A 19,836-nucleotide genomic window follows, 5' to 3' on the forward strand; every position below is an offset into this window, starting at 1 on the left:
ATTAATTAAAGATTTATGCGGAAAGAAAGTGGATTACTTTAGTCAGTAAATAAATCTCCATTTCTGGAAGGGCGTTAATGAATTATGATTCAAATTCATCATATTTAATTTAATCAAGTTATTTTTGTTTAGAAAAAACAAATTCAAACCAAACTAATTCAATTTAAAATTAAATTTATTTATTTTTATTCATGAGAAGAGGACAATGTTAGAAGATTTACACTGATATATCTTATTCAGCCAACTTAACAAAATTGAATTTATTTGATTCAGATCATTAGTTTTTATACTTTTAATACTTTTTTCACGTTAGATCCTCTAAAAGATGCAGAAAAAGCGCAAACAAATATGCATGAAACCAATTTAATTGATGTGATTTGAGTATCACATTTGAGTCAATCCGAACGGCCCCTACCCTGAACAGTTCGGAAGAAAAAAATACCCATACTAACGTGACATGGCACATAGGGTGAATTCCATGGCCCTAACATTAGGGATGAGGGTTCAGAAGACACCACACGACCCCAGTGTCATGGTTTGGCAAGCATGTCCCTAGCAAGACCTTCCCCTCTTGGACATTGATGGCCAAGGAGAGGGAAGGAAGAGAGCCTTATTTTCAATCTGCCATGAGAATTCCAACTATCCAAAATAAAATTTCCAGATTTCCCCTCTTTCTATATTATAAGTTGCTATTTCGTGTGATTATTGTTTTAAAATTGTGGTATACTGTATAAGCCCTCTCACTAAGCCAGATAAAATGGTCCTATCAGCTCATAACATCCAATCGGCAGCTACTTGCCCAATTTTTGTCTTGAAAATCTGTTTGTGTGGAGTATGCTGTATAGTAATCCCATCAAAATCTTTGTGTGGAGTATGCCGATCGAAGCTTTGTAGTAATCCCATTTGACGTCTGAAGTATATGTCTACGTAGGTTAGTGAGTAATCAGTATAGGCTAAAGAGAGGAGCTTCAAAGTCATGTGGGAGTGGCTAACAGTGCAGAAACTTCAAAGTGGTTAACAACTTCCTGGCTCAGCAAGCGCATAGCAGCTCCCTGAGAGAATTTCCTAGCAAACAAAAAGCACGGAACGGATGTGGAATTGGTATGACACCATTCTATCCGGTACTCAGTCTCATAATAAACATGGTTGATGCCCTGTTTAAAAAGAAAAAAAAAAAGTAATGAGACAGAACTAGTTGCATTAAAGCATGTAATAATCACTTCAACAAAACTTCACAAAAAAAAAATCACTAGCAAAAATATAAGCGACAAAATCTACCTTCAACCACAAAAGATAAAAGAGGACTCGGGAATTATTTCCCAAAAAGCAGTAAAATAGAGAGCAATCATTTTTCATTATTTTCATTTATGAGCCATTATTCAAGTCTTTAAACAAAACCATTATAGGTTTTCAACCCAGAAATCAGGGCACTTCAATCTTGTCATGAAAGGTGAGAGTTTGATTACAATATAAATTGTACCATGATATAGGATCAACCATGCCATCCAAAGCAAGCATTTCCAAGACTAATTTCAAGAAAGTTCTATTTACTTCAATAACAGTTTTCAACCATCCCAATTCCAATCCACAGTTTGTGGCAGAACAATGAAAGACGTTAGGATTTCATTAACTGAATCCTCCTTTTTGTCTTCCCCCCTCTCCAAAAGGGGGAAAAAATCTTGACCCTTCTCATTTATCCAACCCACAAATGGTTAAATCTATGCTCAAGTCAAGTATGAGGCATCAGAAGAAAACCTTTATTTCCTTTATCCTTTGAGGGCTAGCATTTGAATAGCCGAAAGTAATAGGATGCCAGCCTTTATTCTCCATTTTTGTTGTAGACTGGTTCCATAGGGTATAGGTCAGTGTTCTACGTTCAAGTTCACCTTCAAGGTCATGCATCTATAAAGAGAAGAGAAATGCATATTAAGATTACAAACAATATCCATGCAAATTAACCCTTAAAAAGTTACTGCTCATCAATGACAACATTTTATTGTCAATAAAGCAAAAGCACGAATAAATAGGATTGAAGAATCCCCCCAAAAAACATAGATTAATGATGGAATAAATGTCTCAGTATCTTACTGCAAGCAATGTCTGCACATAGTGTTCATCTGGAATACAATTGTGCTGCTTCTGAAGTTTCTGCACTTGCACCAAAACCATAGCAAGAAATTATCAGTATTGAAAAAGAAAAGAAAAGAAAGCTATATTATAAAATGAGTACTGAGTAGCATCACAATATTATCAGTTATCACTGTAAACAACATTAGGTTCTCATCATACTTCATAAATTATATTGTTGAAGATAAGAAAAAAGACACATTCAACAGTTGTTCGATGGGATTGAAGAGTAACCACCAGAACATACTTTGCAAATCAGATGTAAATAAAAGGAAAAATAATAGAGGGGAGCAAACAGGGATAATTTAAATAGCAATTTCCGATAATGCTTAAATAATCACTCGTCAAATTTCGAATCTCACATCTAGATCTTTAACAACTATTACTTAAAAAAATCAGTTGCTATTAGAAAAAGAGTAAACGGGAACCTACGAACTCCTAGTACTAATAATCAAATTTCCCAATGTGTTTTGAAATATATTTTTTCAGAAGAATTTCACTAACTAGTAAATTACAGACACGTCCTCACTCCATACCAAGGTTTTGAAGACCATACCAGTCATTGAACCAATAAAGGGAAGTCTCCCCAGTTTACTACTTTCAAAGCCAGTTTTCAGTATTGTGGTTCTTAGTTAATCTGGAAGCATGACCTGACTGCCAGTGATCCACTTTTCTGGTTCAACCCTTCAGACCAACTTGTCCAGTTTTCAGAATCAGAACTATGCTACTAGTATAAGACATACTCTACACGGCTATACACAGCAACTAATGATTGAGATAGAAAATTGACAAAGCTTGGACTAAATGTTTATTATGCATTACTCAGTCAGAACACATGCCCCAAGAACGCTGTTTTCCCAAATATATATGATTTTGAGTTCTCAATTCAAAGCCTTTTTCTAATGTTACATCAGTATTAAACCCATTATTGCTTGACCATGATTACCAAGATTCCATTAGACAGTTACAATTATTTGGAACTATAAACACAATCAACATAACTTAAACTACCTAGCCTGCCTTGAATTAAAATTTTCCACTCAAAAGCAAAGAACGTGCACCACTATTATGTATAACAGATTAGGATAACATCAGTAACAACATAAAAATAGAAAACTAAAATTAGAAGACTTACCAGATTCAGCTTTCCCTTGCTTGTATCAATTGGTGGACGTCTCTGTCAAGTGAGAAGAATATTAGACATGTTTTTATTAATTATTAACACATTACAGACTTACAGTTAGTATTTAGCACAGTCTTGTATAGTATTGTATGCTAAAGCATTCAATTTTGAATTCTATGACTACTTTCATATAAATACCAACCAACTTTAGTAAATCAAATCAATACAGGAGTATCAGAATCTGAAATTGTAGCTAAACTAACTTGTGATCGATTACATACCTTACAATATTTCTTAAAGACAGAAAAGATAACATCATCATCTACAATCACTTCTGCATGCTTACGAACAACAGTGATCCACTGGGAATTCAAAATAAATTCAAATTAAGACATAATTTCTAGAAACAAATGTTAAAATTTTTAAGAACTGGTAAGTTTCTGGTACTTTCTAACAATTAACAATTCAAAAATGGTTCCACTGTATCTAGTTATCTAGCTTTTACAGTGTGGCTAGCCAAATTGATGCTTCTCCTTCAAGCTAAAATTATGTGTTTACAAGAAAAAGGCTACATCTAACCAGTAGGTTCTAAGAGATTGCATAAGAAAACATTCTATTAAGCACCATTTGATCAACAGATTAAAATCAATGTATGATTGGAAAGAACAATATTGAGGTATGGCAAAAAAAAAAGAAAAATGACCTGTGACCCTTTACGCCATTTTTCCCTTGGTATTTTAGTTGACATTTTTGGGTTGTAGCGGCCCTCCTTTGCATCAAGAAAACTGCAATATAAGCAAACTAGTTTATTCCACCTTTAAAGCATATCCTTTTCACAAAACTGAAAAAGACAATGCAAGTCTAAACTGATTACAATTGAACATTCAACAAAGAATTAGTGCTAAGCACCTCAAGAACCAAAGCCTTCTTCTACCTGTCCACGAAACTCCTTGGAGAAACCATGAGATAATTGTACACGTAGGAAAAGTTGTACAGAGGAACACAGCTGCACATGGAAAACAGAAACTCAGATTCTTGCCATCGGCAAGTAATTTTGCACAAGCAAATACCAAGCCCCACCCCTCCCTTTCTTAAAAAAGGAATGACAAAAGACAACAATGGAACAGAAACAGAGAAAGAACAACTCCTAACAGAAACTTGAGCTAATACAACAAGACTTGAAAACACCAACCTATCCGAGAGAAGAACAAATCTTTGATTTGCATGGTCCTCTAAAGCTGCTGCTAGTAACAATCTTTCAGCCTGAATCATACTTGATTCTCCCCATAAAACCTGAAAAATGCAACACTGAATTCATATAAGCAAGAAATAAAACATGTTCAAATACAGAACAAACTGCAAAGCATAACAGTATTACAATTTTATGCTCAACCACATTTGCATGCACATATCATGCTAAAGGCTTAAATCCTAGCCAAAAAAGAAAGTATCTAAAAATAAAATTACCAGATTATTACAGAATAATACCATCACCCCAATGGCATTTATTATTACAAGTTACGTTTTGGGCGATTTGGCCTATATATATATAAAGGTTCATGGTGTCAATTTCAGCACCAAAAAAATTCGCCCTTGATGGAGAAGACGATATAAAAGCACATCCCCTTTCACCTATCTTGACGGGACACGAAGCAAAACCTTATTATAGAAGTAACATTTTTACTCTTTTCAACAATTTGAAAAAGGAAAGTAAGTTGATGAACAAGTTGGCATCGTTTTCTCAACAACAAAATCTCACCTGAATGCTGTTACTGATTTGTCGACCGTAGAAGAGTTGTGACCTGGTGGTTGACTCATCCAACACAAACCCCGGCGCCGAATGAACGTAAATAGAGAATCTCGAAACGTCACCGTTCTGCCAAAAATAGAAACCTTTGAGCTTAGATATTCATTATTATTCCCAAAACTTCCGATTAGCAGGATATCAGAGAAGGAGGATGCGAAACCTGGAAGAAAGCGTCCCAGAGGAAATCGAGAGGGAGGTTGCGGCGAACGAGGAACAAGAAAGCGATCTTGGGAGGGCCATCGAAGACGACGCGAGAAATTGAAATTGAAATTGGGGGTTTGGGAGAGTGGAATCTGAAGAGAGAAAAAATAACCAAAACGACGACGCATGAGAGGGAAGCGGAGAAGAGGATGAGCATTTTTTTACTTATTACAGCGTGGCGTCTCTTGGCGCCTCTCGCCATAGAAGCCATTGCTCCCTCCTAAGCTAACTGTTGTGGTAGTAGAAATTGTTATTATGCATAAGACGTTTAAGAAGAGCTTGAGCTTGAAACAGAAGAGTGTGCACATGCAGCTGCAGACAAGTAGTAACTCACTTGAATAATTAATTTGCCTCTCTCCATTTTCACGGAGACTAGCCTCGTCATTCTGGGTCCCACCGCACCACCCCGAATCAATATTTTGCACGTCAGCACGTGAACGCGCCACCGCCCCGCCGGCCTTCTTTTTGTGTAAACATTACCTAACGAATACTCAACGCCGTTTTCTTTTTCTTCACAATAAGAAAATCATTTTTTCTTCTTCTGCAAGCACTGTAAGTAAACCGTGCTGTATTTCCAATTTCGCCAAAGAAAAAAAAAGTTAAAATACATTTTTCTTCCTCTCCTAAATATAAAAATGTTATAATGATTTTTTATACCAATCATATGCACATATGATATTTTTTTAAATCGGTTACAAAATTATTCATGACATGTTACAAAAAGTTTAATATTTTTTTAATTATGATATTGGTAAGAAGAAGTTTCATCGTGATTAATTTTTATCGAGATAGTGAGAGCAGTAAAATATTTCTCACCTAATACGATTTATTTCAAGAATTAATTAGGATTTGAATCCTAGATGAATTGTTTAAGAGATAAAAGTTGTTGTAATAATTTGTTTAAAATTTAAGACAATTTTTTTCTCTAAAAATACTTGTTTTTGTATGTTTGATAAAACGATTACCGTAGTAGAAAAAGTATATTGAAAGGGTTTTATTGTAATTACCCCTTCCGTTATAAAACTATAGATGTTTTAATATTTTAGTTTTGTGAAAAAAATTCTTGATTTTATGAATTTAAGACTAAATTCATAATTTTTTTTAACTATACCTTGTTTATAATTATTAATGCATTGAAATTATTTTTTATGCCAAGGAGAAAGATTGAGAAGGACATGGAGAAAGAGAAAAACGATAACAAGGAAACCAGTGGGTGGTGATGGTGCATGGTGGAGAAAAACAGACACTAGAAGGAGAAAGGAGAAGAAGATATGGACCAAGGACCATCGAAAACTAATTTTCATAGATTTTACATAATGAAAACTAGTTTTGTAGAATTTATTTTTTATACATTACGGAAACTAATTTCTGTAAAGTAGTTTTTTTTTATTCGTTAAATTTTTCATAATGTAATCTTTTAATTCAAATATCACCTGATATCCCTTTTTTTCACACCTATAAAAACTTCCATAATTGTTTAAGACATGTTTTACTTTTTTTGAAGAGAAGACATGTTTTACTATGTTCCCATTTGACCCAAACGTCGTCTATATACTTAACCGAAACACTCCATGTGATGTGTGTGAGTTTTTATCAAAATTTGTTCTAAAAATGCCGCCTTCTTTTTTTCCTTTGTCTACAAAGTACAAACTAACGTTAAATTAACACAAAAATTCAAAATAATTTGCAATCTATTAACACAAGAAGCCCCTGAATGACTATGATTAGAGGGAATAGTCCACTTAAGAGTTACAGTTATCTAACGCCATTTAAATAAGGACAATTTCTTTTTAAGGGTACAAAATGAGGGGTAACAAACAAAATTTAAAGAAAATTGGGGAAGTATGAGTGTAATTTACTATAGAACAAAACTATATTATAGAAATTAATTTTGATCCATGAAGGTGAACGTGAAAGAGAAGATGTATTTTGAAAAATATTAAAAAGCTAAAAAGATCTAATTTAATTGATTAAGTATGGTGTATGAGTTGTTGTAAACCATAAATACATATGTCTTCGATATTAAAAAATAGGAGTGTGAAAGGAAAAAACAGAAATGGGTGCAAATAGCATGGGCTCCATTCAACATTCTACCGATCATAATAGTACAGCAACTAATGAGCCCAGCAAACATCAGACCAGACCCACCAACATGTTGCTTCAAGTAGAAAATTAAAAACTAAAAGCCAAGCAATGATTTCTTGAGCATTTATATAAACTGTTTTTAAACATAAATTTAATTTAGATAAATTAAATAATTAAATTAAATTTAGTGCAGATAAGTCTTCAAGTATAAACACGTGGAAAATAATAGGCCGGTAAAGAAAAACGTGGAAAATTATAGACTTTGAGTTAATTGACATTTTCAAACATATAAAATCCATTTTGAACCTTGACCCCAAAGCATAGAAAATCCCATTTGTACCTAAACAATTAAAATAAAAAATTGTTGATAAATTCTTATTCTTGTTGCCAGTTTTTTAGAGTATATGTAACACTCTACTCGTTGTAGTAGGTTGTTGAGTTTTGATCTGCTCGTTAAAATTACTACTTTCAGTTAGTCATATTCTAATCTAAACCAACTTGACACTTCCGTTCTGACTGAAACTAAAAGAAGAATGAGTAAAGAACAGAAGGTATATTGCCACTTTCCTAATGTTGATCACGTCGCATATATAGTTTGTTTTTGCAAGTAACCAAGTAAGCAACCATTACTAATAACTAATGTGTGTGGTATTTTGACACCCCAAAGGGAACTAACCAATGGAAAGAGATTACTGAAGTGGGAAAGCTATAAAACAGGGAAAGGGTCAGAAAAATGGCCAAGTCCTCGATATTTCACGACCCCTTCCCTTGCCTTCAGTTTTGGTTTAGAACCTTAACATGTATAAAAAATCAAGCCACCACCCAGTTCTTAATTTCATATCCAACCCAAAAACCTTCATTCCATTGTTAGTCTAATACCATGGCCTCCTTACAAATCTCATCTATATGTCTATCTTCTTTTTCCTTAAAGAGAAAACATTTTCCTATCAATGCCTCAAAATCCAGACGAATGCCTTTATTAGTTCCAAAAATATCAACCAAAAATTCGTTTCATGAAACCAACAATTCCATAGACACAAACCCGCTTGAAGTGAATGTCACACCAAAAATATTGCATGATGAAGATATACATAATCTCAATATTCTCCACACCAAGACAAAAATCTATACAATTTTAGAGTTGGTAACGGACAGGGTCGAAATGCACCACAACGTTGGGGAACAACGTGACAATTGGAACACCCTTCTGTTGAACTCCATCAACATGATCACTCTCACTGCCGCAACAATGTCTGGTCTTGCTGCCACGTGTCCAGGTTCAGGTGCACCACTGTTGGCTCTTAAACTATCATCCACGCTCTTGTTTTGTGCTGCCACAGGGTTACTAGTAGTGATGAACAAGATCCAACCATCACAACTAGCTGAGGAACAACGAAACGCAACGAGATTGTTTAAGTGCCTGAAGACCAAAATAGAAACTACCATTGCTCTTCGGAATCCTACAGAGGAAGATGTGAATGATGTGATAGAGAAGGTTTTGGCTGTTGATAGAGCTTACCCACTTCCCCTCTTGGGAGGAGCCATGCTTGAGAAATTCCCTGAAAAATTTGAGCCTGTTGTTTGGTGGCCTAATAAGACTTCACAACCCCATGAAGGAAAACCAAAGAGTGAGAAAATCGAAGAAGAGTTAGTGAATGGATGGAGTGAAGAGCTAGAAATGGAACTGAGGGAGGTTGTTGAAGTGACAAAAAGAGAAGATTTTGAGGACTATGAGAGGTTAGGAAACATGGTGTTGAGGATCAACAAGAGTTTGGCCATTCTAGGATCTTTGCTTATGGGCATTGCAACAATTGGTTCTGTGTTTGTGGACAATATTAGGTCGTGCTCATGGGCATATTTGGTGACCCTTTTGGCTGGGTCACTGGCTGCTGTGGTGAATTCCTTTGAGCATGGTGGGCAAGTGGGTATGGTGTTTGAAATGTATAGATACTGTGGAGGATTCTTGCGTCTATTGGAAGAGACGGTTGAGGCAACACTCGAAGAGAAGGATGTGGAGAAAAGAGAAAATGGAGAGGTGTTTGAGAACAAGGTGGCAATGCAATTGGGAAGAAGTGGTTTGCAGCTGAGAAAGCTTGCCTCTAAGTCTGCTTCCTGCCGTAGGGAAGGCATTGACATGGATGAATTTGCAAGCAAGCTCTTCTAGTCAAATTACGTGTTGGAATGGGGAACAGCAAGGGTATTTAGAATTCATAGTTTTCTTATAAGTAGAAACTAGACATGGCATTCTCACGGGGCGGGGGCGGGGAGTACTCCCCCACTTCCTGTCCCGAACCTTACCCTCCTTCGAGTCTCTGATTTTTTAATGGAGCTATTTTTTACCCTGTTCCAATTCTGCAAGACCCAGTTTTACATTAAAAAATGTCAAAAATTATTAAAGAAATACAATTATTTTATTTTATCTTAATTTTTCAACAATAATAAATTTAAGGTTTAATTCTAAGTTTAAAACATGACTAAAAATACAAAAATAAATCAATAATAATAGTAATAAAATCACATAAGCATAAAAACATTCAAAAAATATCTAAGTACACATTAATGTTATACTATTACACAATAAAACTAGCACAACATTACAAGTGTTCATACAATAAATTAACATCATTATACTAAATCAAGTTTTCATACTTCCATCCAAATGCAATGAAACATTTTCAACATCAAATCTAAACAATGAAACATGTAAATATGTGTTTAGAAAATATAAAAAGTCATGAATTGATATAATAAAATTTTCATATCGTTGGCGTTGTTGTGTCTGCATCGTCAATTATTGAGCAAAATTCCATCTTTGATTTTAAGGAACCTAATGACACAATTATACAATCATTAAAATAAATTAATTGCTTAGAAGAAAAATTTACAAGTAAAATTAAATTTATTACTTTCAATCTCATTATGCAATCAATCTTGAGAGCACATAAATGCCTAACAATGTCTTCATTTAATTTGCTACGATGTGGAGTCAAAAACTGTCCACCAAGGTTAAATGCAGGCTCTGAAGCAACCGTCGAGATAAGAATAGCTAGAAAGTCTTTAGCAATCCTTTGCAAAGTAAGATACTTGACTCCAATATTTTTCCAATATCCCAACATGTTAAAGTTACTAATATTTGATTGATTAAACAATACAAGCTCCTTCAAGTATAAATCCAATTCAGATTTAACACAATCATCAGAAGAAGTTTCTTGAACATATTTTAAAAAGTCAGAACTCCAATCAACCTTTCCACCATTACTATCCAAACTAGACACTATTAAAGATGAAGTGAAAATAGAAGTAGTCCTCTTTTTCCTAGATTGATATTTAGAAACCAAATCTTCTAATAATTTTGTCACCTTATTCAATTAATTTTTGCTTTCACTTCCATACATGAGAGGGAAAAAATAATTTAGCAACTTCATTTTCAACCTAGGGTCCAAAATAACCCCTATTGTCATCACCCCATTGATCATGCCCCAATGCTTCTTAAACTTGGGAATCATACTGTCAGCCATACCTTGAATGGTGCTATTAGAAGAAAAAATCCATTCATTCAAAGTCAATCGAATTTCACACATTTTTGAAAAATAAACATTTGAAGTTGGATATTGTGTACCCGAAGATAACTCAGTAACTTTATAAAAGATTTCCAACTTCTCACAAATTTCAGTTGCCATTTTCCAATCATCATCACTTGGCAATGACTTATATTGAGGCTCTCCTTGAGTCAAACGCTTGAAAACTTCAAGATATGTCAATGCAGAAACAAGCATTAAATAAGTTGAATTTCATCTAGTTCTGCAATCCATCCTAAGTTTCTTTGAATAAGGAATTTCCAATTGTTCACAAGCCTCAATAAATTTTTCTTCCCTCTTAGGATGGATTGTAGAACTAGATGAAATTCAACTTATTTAATGCTTGTTTCTGCATTGACACTATCCCTAATCTTCTCAATGGAATCATGGATAATTGACATTCCATCCTTCACAATCAAGTTTAAAATATGGGCACAACACTGCATATGGAAGTAAGTCCCTTCCAAAATAAATGAACTACATCCAAACTTGCTAAGAATTTTAGGAATCATTGCATCATTAGTACTACAATTATCAACAGTTATTGTAGATACCTTTCTATCTAGATTCCATTCAAAAAAATGTTCAATTATAATCTCTGCAAGAACTTCAACACTATGCGGTGCAGGAACATAAATAAACCTAAAATAAAATAATTATTCATCTTAAAACCAAGTTCTATGAATACATGTTACTATAACTATACATATTACCAATTATATAAAATTAAAATCATAAAACTTTCAAGTGAATGCTTATTTACCTCATAAGCCGACTTTGCAAATTCCAATTGTTATCAATGAAATGGGTTGTAATAGTCATATAGCCTTTGTTTTGATTCGATGCAGTCCACATGTCCGTTGATATAGCTATGCGACTTGAATTTTTTTGAATTAACTTCATAGTTTTGGCCCTTTCACTCTCATAGAACTTTAGTATATCCAGCATCAATGTATTACGGGATATTACTTTGAACAAAGGTTGGACAACATTAGAAAACCTTCGAAACCCAATGTGATTAATCATAGCAAGAGGGTATTCATGCAATGCAATCATCTTTGTCAATTCCATCCTAGCAGCATCTTGATTAAAGGTATAGTTTTCACTTAAAATAGATTTGACTCTATCTCTTACTGAAGATGATGATTGTTGAAGAGTTTTTAGTATTGATTGCTTTGGACCCCTCACTGTTCAAAGCTTACAGGTTCTAATGTGGTCGTGCAAATGCTTCATACCTGATCTTGTATCACCACCAAGTTTCTTTTCACAATATTTACATATAACTTTCCATTTTCCCTCTATTTTCTTTCTTTTGAAGTGGGTCCAAGCAGCTGAAGTTAATCCTCTTTTATTTGGACTTCTTTCAACTTCTTCTATATTTGGAGAATTTTCTGCTTCTTCCATCGGATTGCTTTGTGCATCATTAGCAATTTGTTGTGTTTCTAATGGAGCAATACTATTAACGGATGGATCAATAGGCATATCCATTTTCTGTACAACAAACAAGTAACAAAATTTACAAATATGAGTCATGTAAAATTGTAAATGCACAAATCTGACTCTTATTGCTAGATTACAAATTTTAAACTTAATGAATCAACCAAACCAAAACATCACAATAAGCTAGTAGCTGAACAAAGAATTGAAAATACAACAAAAATAAATAAATAAATAAAACAGAGGAAGAACATACAATAGAGAAAGAACAATTCGAAGTTGCGAAATCCAAAAATGCACGGTGCGACTCGAAGAAGAAAAATGTGCAACGAAAGCTTCCACGAGTTCACGGCTGAAACGAACAGGGAAGAAGGAACAATGAAACGAATGGCGAAGAAGGAACGGTGAAACGAACGGTAAAGAAACAAAGAAGTGAAGAGGATGAAGACAGTGCGAAACGGTCAAACGAACGGTGAAGAAGTGAAGAAGGAACGAAGGTGAAACAGTAAAGAAGGAACAAAGGTGAAGAAGGAAATTAAGGAACGAAATCTGAATGTTTTATGCGGCGTTTTAAGGTTTAGGTAATGCTTATGTCTTTGTGACTTGTGAGATATTATTTATATATATGATAATTTTATTTTGTATTTTTTTTACTAGTAAAATACTATATTAACCTTTATATTTATGTTATAAATATTATAATTTTTGAGGATATATAAGTAAAATTCTATATATGTGGGGATATGAGGACCCTGCGGGGTAAAAAACATAGTCCTCGTCTCGCTGCGGGAGGGTTTTTCATCCTCATCCCCGCGAGAAATTTTTCTTCAATCGTAGGGCTCCAAATGGGAGAGTCCCCGCGGGGATTCTCGAGTTGCGGGAAGAATTGGCATACCTAATAGAAACATAGTTTAGCTTGAAACACTAACTTTGTTCGATAGACTTGACCATTATTTGTCTACAGTACATTTCATTTAATTTTTATATATTGTCTCATAGTATGATATTGTGATGTTCTTTATTTAAGATCAGGGGATCTTGGCCCATGTGTGCATTTATCTTATTACAAAAATGTGAAAATTTATACTAAAACTTATGCAGAAGTTACGTGCACTGACCAGTTTGGACACAGCACGAGAACGCAAGTCAGAACCATGGCAGTGTACAGAAAAAGATAAAAGCATAAATGATGAAAATTTTATTTATGCGAGGCATGTGAAAAAAGTCATTAGACTATACACAAATATGTATTGGCTGAATAGCAAAAAAAAGTTACAACTTCACAAAAATTTCTCTCAAAACAAAATTTAAACTATCACGCAAAAGAATCGTAGCAGTTATCATGGTAAAATGAGTCAGCTTGATTGAAGCCGCATGGGATCCCCTCAAGAACATCTAACTAAAGCTTCTAATTCTTTGACAGCGTGGTCAACAGCATAGACGATCATCTTCTTTATCTGTTTCATCAAAAGATAAACCCTCCATAAATAAACATATTATAAGGTTGGCCAACATTAAATTCTCATTTTCAATTTGATTAGTTTGAAGCTAACATCTAAAGGAAGAGAAGAAAACAAAAAAAAAAGGAAACATGTTGGAAGAAAATTAATCACCTCGAGTTTGTCTTCTCTAGCCTTGTGATTCTTGGGAAGACGACGGAATTCTTCAGTTAAATGCAGGCACATATGAACATTTTCTGGGGACACGAAGTCTGCAGCTACTTTTGTGCATGACTGCAAGGTTTACAATGTGGAGCTTTAAGAGTTGCAGAAACAATTATAGAAGTTGACAATATGAGGCAATCCAGTGTGTCAAGAGATGTTTTACCTTAAGATTCCTGACTTGGTGTGGACATCCAGCAGGAATAAATACTGCCTCCCCAAGTTTCTGCTCAAAAGTCCAAGGTTCTACACCTGAAAAGTTAAGATTCATGTAAATAACTAAATGCATGCATTGATCAAACACTTTACAAGTCTTTGTACTAACCAAACTCCTCCTTCAACTTCTTCTTGTGTTCCAAAGTCAAGTAAAAACTTTGGTCATGAATTGGATGGACAACCTAACCAACATAGGAATCAATGAGCCTCAAGCATAAATGATAAGGATAAGAAGAAATGTAGACTAATTAAATATAACAGTACCTGTTCAACTGGAGAACAATAAGTATGCCTAAATTCTTTAGAGTGTTTCCTTAGATATGCTTCTAACATATCAGTATCCTCTCTCCGAAAGATATCCCAAAGAGCACCACCTGTTTCTGTTGTTTCTCTGGAGATTGTGGGCATATCATTTGGAAAGATTTTTCCATTGATGTCAACGGGACACTTGTTATCCTCCTGTTCTCTGTGGTCTTTCCAGGGTCCTTCATTCAGGCATTCATCAACCCTTTCTCGGGCACAGTGCTCTTTCTCATCTTGGGCAATGTGTGCTTTTTTCAGTTTTGAAATAACACAGTTCTGTTCATCAGTTAACGTTACCTCAGCCGTGTGAGTCAAAATATTCACCTGTGAAAATTATTGAACAAGAATTAGAAGAAATTTCCATTTGATACTTGACATACAGAGGAAATTTCTAAACAAGAAAGTATATTGTGTTGTAGAGGAGCATAATATTTGCATTTTGCATAATCCAAATTTCCACCAAAAGTTCAAATTAAATTAATAAGAAATTCATCCTTTCTCTACAAACTGAATATGATCACTGTTTCATCTTACAGAATGGTTACACATTAAGAAACTGAAACTTTTAAGTTCTATCCATATGAAAACAACCTTTTAAACTAGGTAAAGCATTATGAAAAGTAAAGCTATGAACCATAGGAATGCTTATTTTCTACATAATACAAGAAGCACAATTAGAAAGATTTTTGAAGAAGCACATGTGCAACATGAAGAAAACTAGGATACTGATTTCAATGTACAAATGGAATGTAAGTTATGAGTTTGAAGAACTAGGCTTGGATAGAAAATAAGGTTATAATGTTGCATACAGCATCAGACATATCACAGTGAAGTTTTGTTACTGAATCTCCCCTGCCAAGCTCTTCTTTAATGCCATATGCAATATATGTTTTTGGACCCAAGTCTGGCTTTAGGACATGGGGTGGCAACTTTACAGCAAGGTTGAGGATTCCAGCTCGAGGGTCACTATACTCTTGAAATGGCAAGCAACGGATAAATTCATCATAATGGCGAGGCAAAAGATCTTCAAACTTATGAGAGGGGGGCCAATCTTTTAGCTTCAGCATCTCTGGCCAGAGATTTCTATATGTTCTTCCTTGTGTGTAACCCTTAAAGAACGTACGAGTGTTGATTTCTACCTGTAAAGGTTTAGAAGGGTGAATGTTAGTCCACATTCTTGTATTATACATGCATTGAAAACATTGTAAAATGTTGCACTTTAATATTAAGAAGGAATTGACAAATGAAGCTTATGATATGTGGATTCCAAAGAATAAAAAAAGAACATGATTAATGGAAATCAATAGCTATTGTCCATTTGGATATAAGAGAAATATCACATCAGTACATCACCTCATATGCCTTGTACCTGCACAATTTAAGTTATTAGGAAATGATATTGTGGGGAAATGATGGTATTAAAGAACTAAAAAGGGACAATAGTAGCAAACCTCGCAACTAGCCAAGCAATCAATGGCCGTCACTTCTAACATATTTGAGCTGATCCCTGGAACCACATTTTCACATAGTGCTCGCCATGTGACCATTGGCTCCCAACTCAGACCTGTCCCCTGGTTAAGAACATCACGAACTATAATTGGTTCACCTTTAGTCCAATGTTTTTGGAAGAGAAACAGTCCTTCATTTATGAGGTCACTTGACAATGGACAGTATAAGTTATTATCATTTGTGCCATCTCTAAAAGCTGCTCTTATCATAGAATTGCAACTTGATGTTGCTTCTTTCTGAAGAGTTGCTTGTTCAGTTTTGCAATAAGTTTTTAGCATGTTACGAGCTTTGGCTTCTAAGTCTGATATCCATCCATTTGGAAACAAGCGCTTCAGCTCCAACACAGAGCCACCACAGCCCCCCATTTCTTTTGGAGCACATCTAATACTTCCATCACTGTTAGCACTCCATTTGGTAAATATCTCTCTATGACCTTTTGAAGTCCTTAAATCACAAGACACTGGTAAAGGATCACCACCATGCATATAATCATAGCCTCTATTCACATATTGAAACTTCAGTTCAGACCGGGGTGATATACTTCCATTGCGTATTTCTTTGCAACAGTTAAGGCAGATTTCAATGGAACACTTGGGGCAGCTTCGATAAAGGTCAGTAAATGAAGTAGCACAATGGTCACTGCTCCAAAAACAAAAACAAAAATTATAAAAAAAACTTACAAAATATGGAAGGAATCAAGCTAGCTAGTATAATAGGCAAAGGAATGATGTGATACCAATAGATACGTTCATTTTCACAAGGAATTTGTGATATCTCAATTTCAGATCTTGATTTTCCTGGCAAGAGGGATTATTGTTATTAATGCCTTCAAAGTTAAATAAAAACTTCAAAGCTGAAGCTTAATACCTTGTATTTTAGCTTCAATCTCTAGCTCTTGACTTTGTTCTTCACAAACTCGTTGTATAAACGGAAGGAGCAGGTTAATAGTGTATTGAAGATACTGAACCTTTTCATCATCTCTGATGCACTTGTTTGACGTCTGAACATAAATATAAAGTTAGATGGCAAAATAAAGAATTAAGAAGTATACTTATAACTCTACTGTGTAACATTTTCATTTTATAGAAGGAATTTATTTAAGGGTATTTGCCGGACAGCACACAACTAAACCTTAATCATTCCTCTTGAACTCAAGCAAACATTGCAATTGCAATTCTTTTGGCAAAAGGGACACTCTTGTGCAATATCTTCTATTGACAAATTGGAATACCTATGTGCAAAACAAGAAATAGTTATATTTTTGCAAGGGTATCTCATAAATTTCATGAAGAAATACACACTCTTCCAATGATTATTTAGATGTAAACTAGTTTACCATTTCCTGATGCACCACATACAATACATTTTCCGACATTTAGTACAAGGTACATATGCTGCTCTTTCCTTTTTCATGCACTGATGACATCTTCTGGAAGCCGTATCCTGTTAACACAAGTAAACATTAATTAAACTTTGATACAAGGCCCAACCTACCAAAAATATTATGATGAAGTGCGGAACTTTTTCATTATAAGGAGTAAGCATTAAGAAAAACAATCACCTTTACATCATCCATTTTTCTAGCTTTGCTTCTGGAGTATGTCTTCGAGGGAACATAAACTTTATCATCTTCCAAATTGTTAATTAAGATAGCGTCTTCAAGTATTCTTTTCTTCTTCAATGCAGTAAGACACTTATTTGCCTCTAGTCCTTTCCTAAATGGAAGTTCAGTAGTCCTCTTTGAACAAACCAAAATATCTTCTTCCCCCATTGACTTAGATTTTATAATGTCAAGTTTGTGAGTATCTTGAACCTTTCTCTTCTTTGAAGATTCAAAATCTCTTGGGCGTCTTGGGATTTTGTATTTAAGGTTATCAGTACATTGGTTTGACCGTTCTCCTAGCACAACAGAAAGTTATATTCCTAGTGCAGTACTGTTCTTTACACAGGTCATAGTGTCTTTTTCTCTTGATTTTGGACTCGTATAAGCATATAGATAATTTTGTTTCTTTCGAATTCCAAAGGAATTTGAGTGCCTTAAGAACTCCAACTTATGGTCAGTCTGATGATTTGACTTTCCTTGTCATGGAAATGCAATTTTGATTCTTACTGCAGAATGTGCACAAAGTAAAATCAGGTAATTGCAAACACCCCATTGTAACATAGATTAATTGATAAATATATCACTCATTCAACCATCAACATGCCAATTTTTTCGATTCTATAGTTTCTAGAGTCCGAGTAACATATACTGCCAGTATAAAATATCAATTCAAAACCTGTACACACTGATACTACAATCATAAACCGCATTCATAGGAATTTGAGCATCAAAAGTAACCTACCCTTAATATAAAGCAAATTTCTGAAAAATTAAAATATTATTGAGTATCGATGTTGATAATGTTTTATTGGTAAATCATTGAGATGATGTGGTACGTGCTAATATTTTAATCAGTTGAAGAAAGAGAATCAGCATGGTTGGTAATATGAATATTCATCGTATTTTATATACAGTTGCTAGAAGTTACAACCTTTCAAATCAAGCCCGTAATATAAAATAAAAAATAAAGAAAAAGAAAACTTTCAAATCAAGCCAAAACAAAACAGTTACAATGAGTTGACTCGAGTCAACTCAACACGTAACCAAAAATAGTTAAAAATAAACAAACGAACAAAGTGAGATTTCAACTGCATTCACGAAAAGATGGCAGAACGAAGTGCAGATAAACAAGGTTAACTTCTTCTTCACGTGTCTTCATTCTTGAATGTCACGGGACAAATAAAAAGTAATTAACAATGATGAAAAACAAAAGATTTCAGAATTAAGCATACAAACAAAGAAATCAGAAACAAAGAAAGCCAACCTGATTGATTGTCATGAACGAAAATCCAATCCCAGAGAATGTTGCACCTTGAAAATAAAATCCAATATTTTGCATTAAAGATTTTTGGGTGATGAGAACTGTGCTAACAAACAGCAATGGAGAATCTAGAGATGATATATAGATAGAGAAAGTGGCAGAAAGAAGGAGAGAATTTGATAGCAGATAAAAAAAAAAAAAGTAGTAGCAGGTAACTCATCCAAACAGAACATGAAGAAGAAGAAGAAAAAAACAAAATTCATTCTTCACCGATTGCGTTTGTTTACCTATTTAAGAAGAAAGAGGCAATCTAATTGTAATTTAATGATAACTATATCAAAAAGAGAAAAATCTTCTCTAATCAGATTCAATTTATAATGTATAACGTAATCGTCGCAATTTTAAAATTCTAAAAGATTCTGATATACTCCAATATTGTTTTAATATTTTATATCTTCTGATTTGTAAGTTTCTCCATTATTCTTTTATGGATATGAAACGTCCACTATTAAACTTGCATGTTTTAAAATTATGTTAAAGATTTTATATTTATCTCTCTCATAATATGATTTTTTTACCAATCTCATAATAAGATATTAAATCAAGAAAAAACTATTTATTACTATATATATATATATATATATATATATATATATATATATATATATATATATATATATGAGATGTAAAAAACAATATATACAAGCAATAATTAGTTAATTATCATGAAATAATAACATTTATGTAAAACTTTATTATTTTCTCGAGTACTGTATATTCAAAATTTAAGACCTCTAATTAAATTAAGAAAATCCCATATGCTAATGATAATCATTTGTTGTTGTATGTGGATACATGCAGGTGCAACAAAGATTAAATCCAAGAATTAAAGGCAGCATTTGGATAGGAGATTTGATCCAAATAC

At 33.9% G+C, this 19,836-nt stretch overlaps 3 protein-coding genes across 3 annotated transcripts; 1 reads left to right on the forward strand and 2 right to left on the reverse strand.

The window, feature by feature from the left end:
- Nucleotides 1–349: 349 nt before the first annotated feature.
- On the reverse strand, nt 350–5,739 carry LOC100800690 (glycosyltransferase BC10). Its single transcript, XM_041009987.1, has 11 exons — nt 5,593–5,739; nt 5,218–5,487; nt 5,010–5,126; nt 4,443–4,543; nt 4,185–4,256; nt 3,954–4,035; nt 3,532–3,612; nt 3,263–3,304; nt 2,089–2,148; nt 1,756–1,902; nt 350–1,154 (listed from the first exon to the last, which is right to left on the reverse strand). The coding sequence occupies exons 2-11, from the start codon at nt 5,467–5,469 to the stop codon at nt 975–977; spliced, it is 1,134 nt and encodes a 377-aa protein (XP_040865921.1). The 5' UTR covers nt 5,470–5,487; nt 5,593–5,739; the 3' UTR covers nt 350–974.
- A 2,291-nt stretch (nt 5,740–8,030) lies between these two features.
- Nucleotides 8,031–9,754, forward strand: LOC100801226 (probable F-box protein At4g22030). The gene has a single exon (XM_003547218.4). It carries the CDS (start codon nt 8,224–8,226, stop codon nt 9,505–9,507), a length of 1,284 nt encoding a protein of 427 aa, XP_003547266.2. The 5' UTR covers nt 8,031–8,223; the 3' UTR covers nt 9,508–9,754.
- A 3,820-nt stretch (nt 9,755–13,574) lies between these two features.
- On the reverse strand, nt 13,575–18,203 carry LOC100801772 (lysine-specific demethylase JMJ25). Its single transcript, XM_041010104.1, has 14 exons — nt 18,158–18,203; nt 17,603–17,946; nt 17,384–17,490; nt 17,179–17,278; nt 16,915–17,047; nt 16,784–16,844; nt 16,232–16,686; nt 15,990–16,177; nt 15,348–15,677; nt 14,500–14,862; nt 14,345–14,417; nt 14,186–14,271; nt 13,972–14,091; nt 13,575–13,815 (listed from the first exon to the last, which is right to left on the reverse strand). The coding sequence occupies exons 1-14, from the start codon at nt 18,201–18,203 to the stop codon at nt 13,744–13,746; spliced, it is 2,478 nt and encodes an 825-aa protein (XP_040866038.1). The 3' UTR covers nt 13,575–13,743.
- Nucleotides 18,204–19,836: the final 1,633 nt, after the last annotated feature.

The sequence above is a fragment of the Glycine max genome, chromosome 15, assembly GCF_000004515.6.
Source record: "Glycine max cultivar Williams 82 chromosome 15, Glycine_max_v4.0, whole genome shotgun sequence".
Classification (NCBI taxonomy): Eukaryota; Viridiplantae; Streptophyta; class Magnoliopsida; order Fabales; family Fabaceae; genus Glycine; species Glycine max.

Coding starts and splice junctions, on each gene's coding strand:
- LOC100801226 (XM_003547218.4), top strand. CDS start 8,224: ATGGCCTCCTTACAAATCTCATCTATATGTCTATCTTCTTTTTCCTTA.
- LOC100800690 (XM_041009987.1), bottom strand. CDS start 5,469: ATGGCTTCTATGGCGAGAGGCGCCAAGAGACGCCACGCTGTAATAAGT. Junction 5,127..5,217: donor TCTGGGACGCTTTCTTCCAG/GTTTCGCATCCT, acceptor TATTTTTGGCAG/AACGGTGACGTTTCGAGATT. Junction 3,305..3,531: donor TCTTTAAGAAATATTGTAAG/GTATGTAATCGA, acceptor CTCACTTGACAG/AGACGTCCACCAATTGATAC.
- LOC100801772 (XM_041010104.1), bottom strand. CDS start 18,203: ATGGGGTGTTTGCAATTACCTGATTTTACTTTGTGCACATTCTGCA. Junction 17,947..18,157: donor TACTTTGTGCACATTCTGCA/GTAAGAATCAAA, acceptor CTGTTGTGCTAG/GAGAACGGTCAAACCAATGT. Junction 14,092..14,185: donor ACCAAGTCAGGAATCTTAAG/GTAAAACATCTC, acceptor TAAACCTTGCAG/TCATGCACAAAAGTAGCTGC.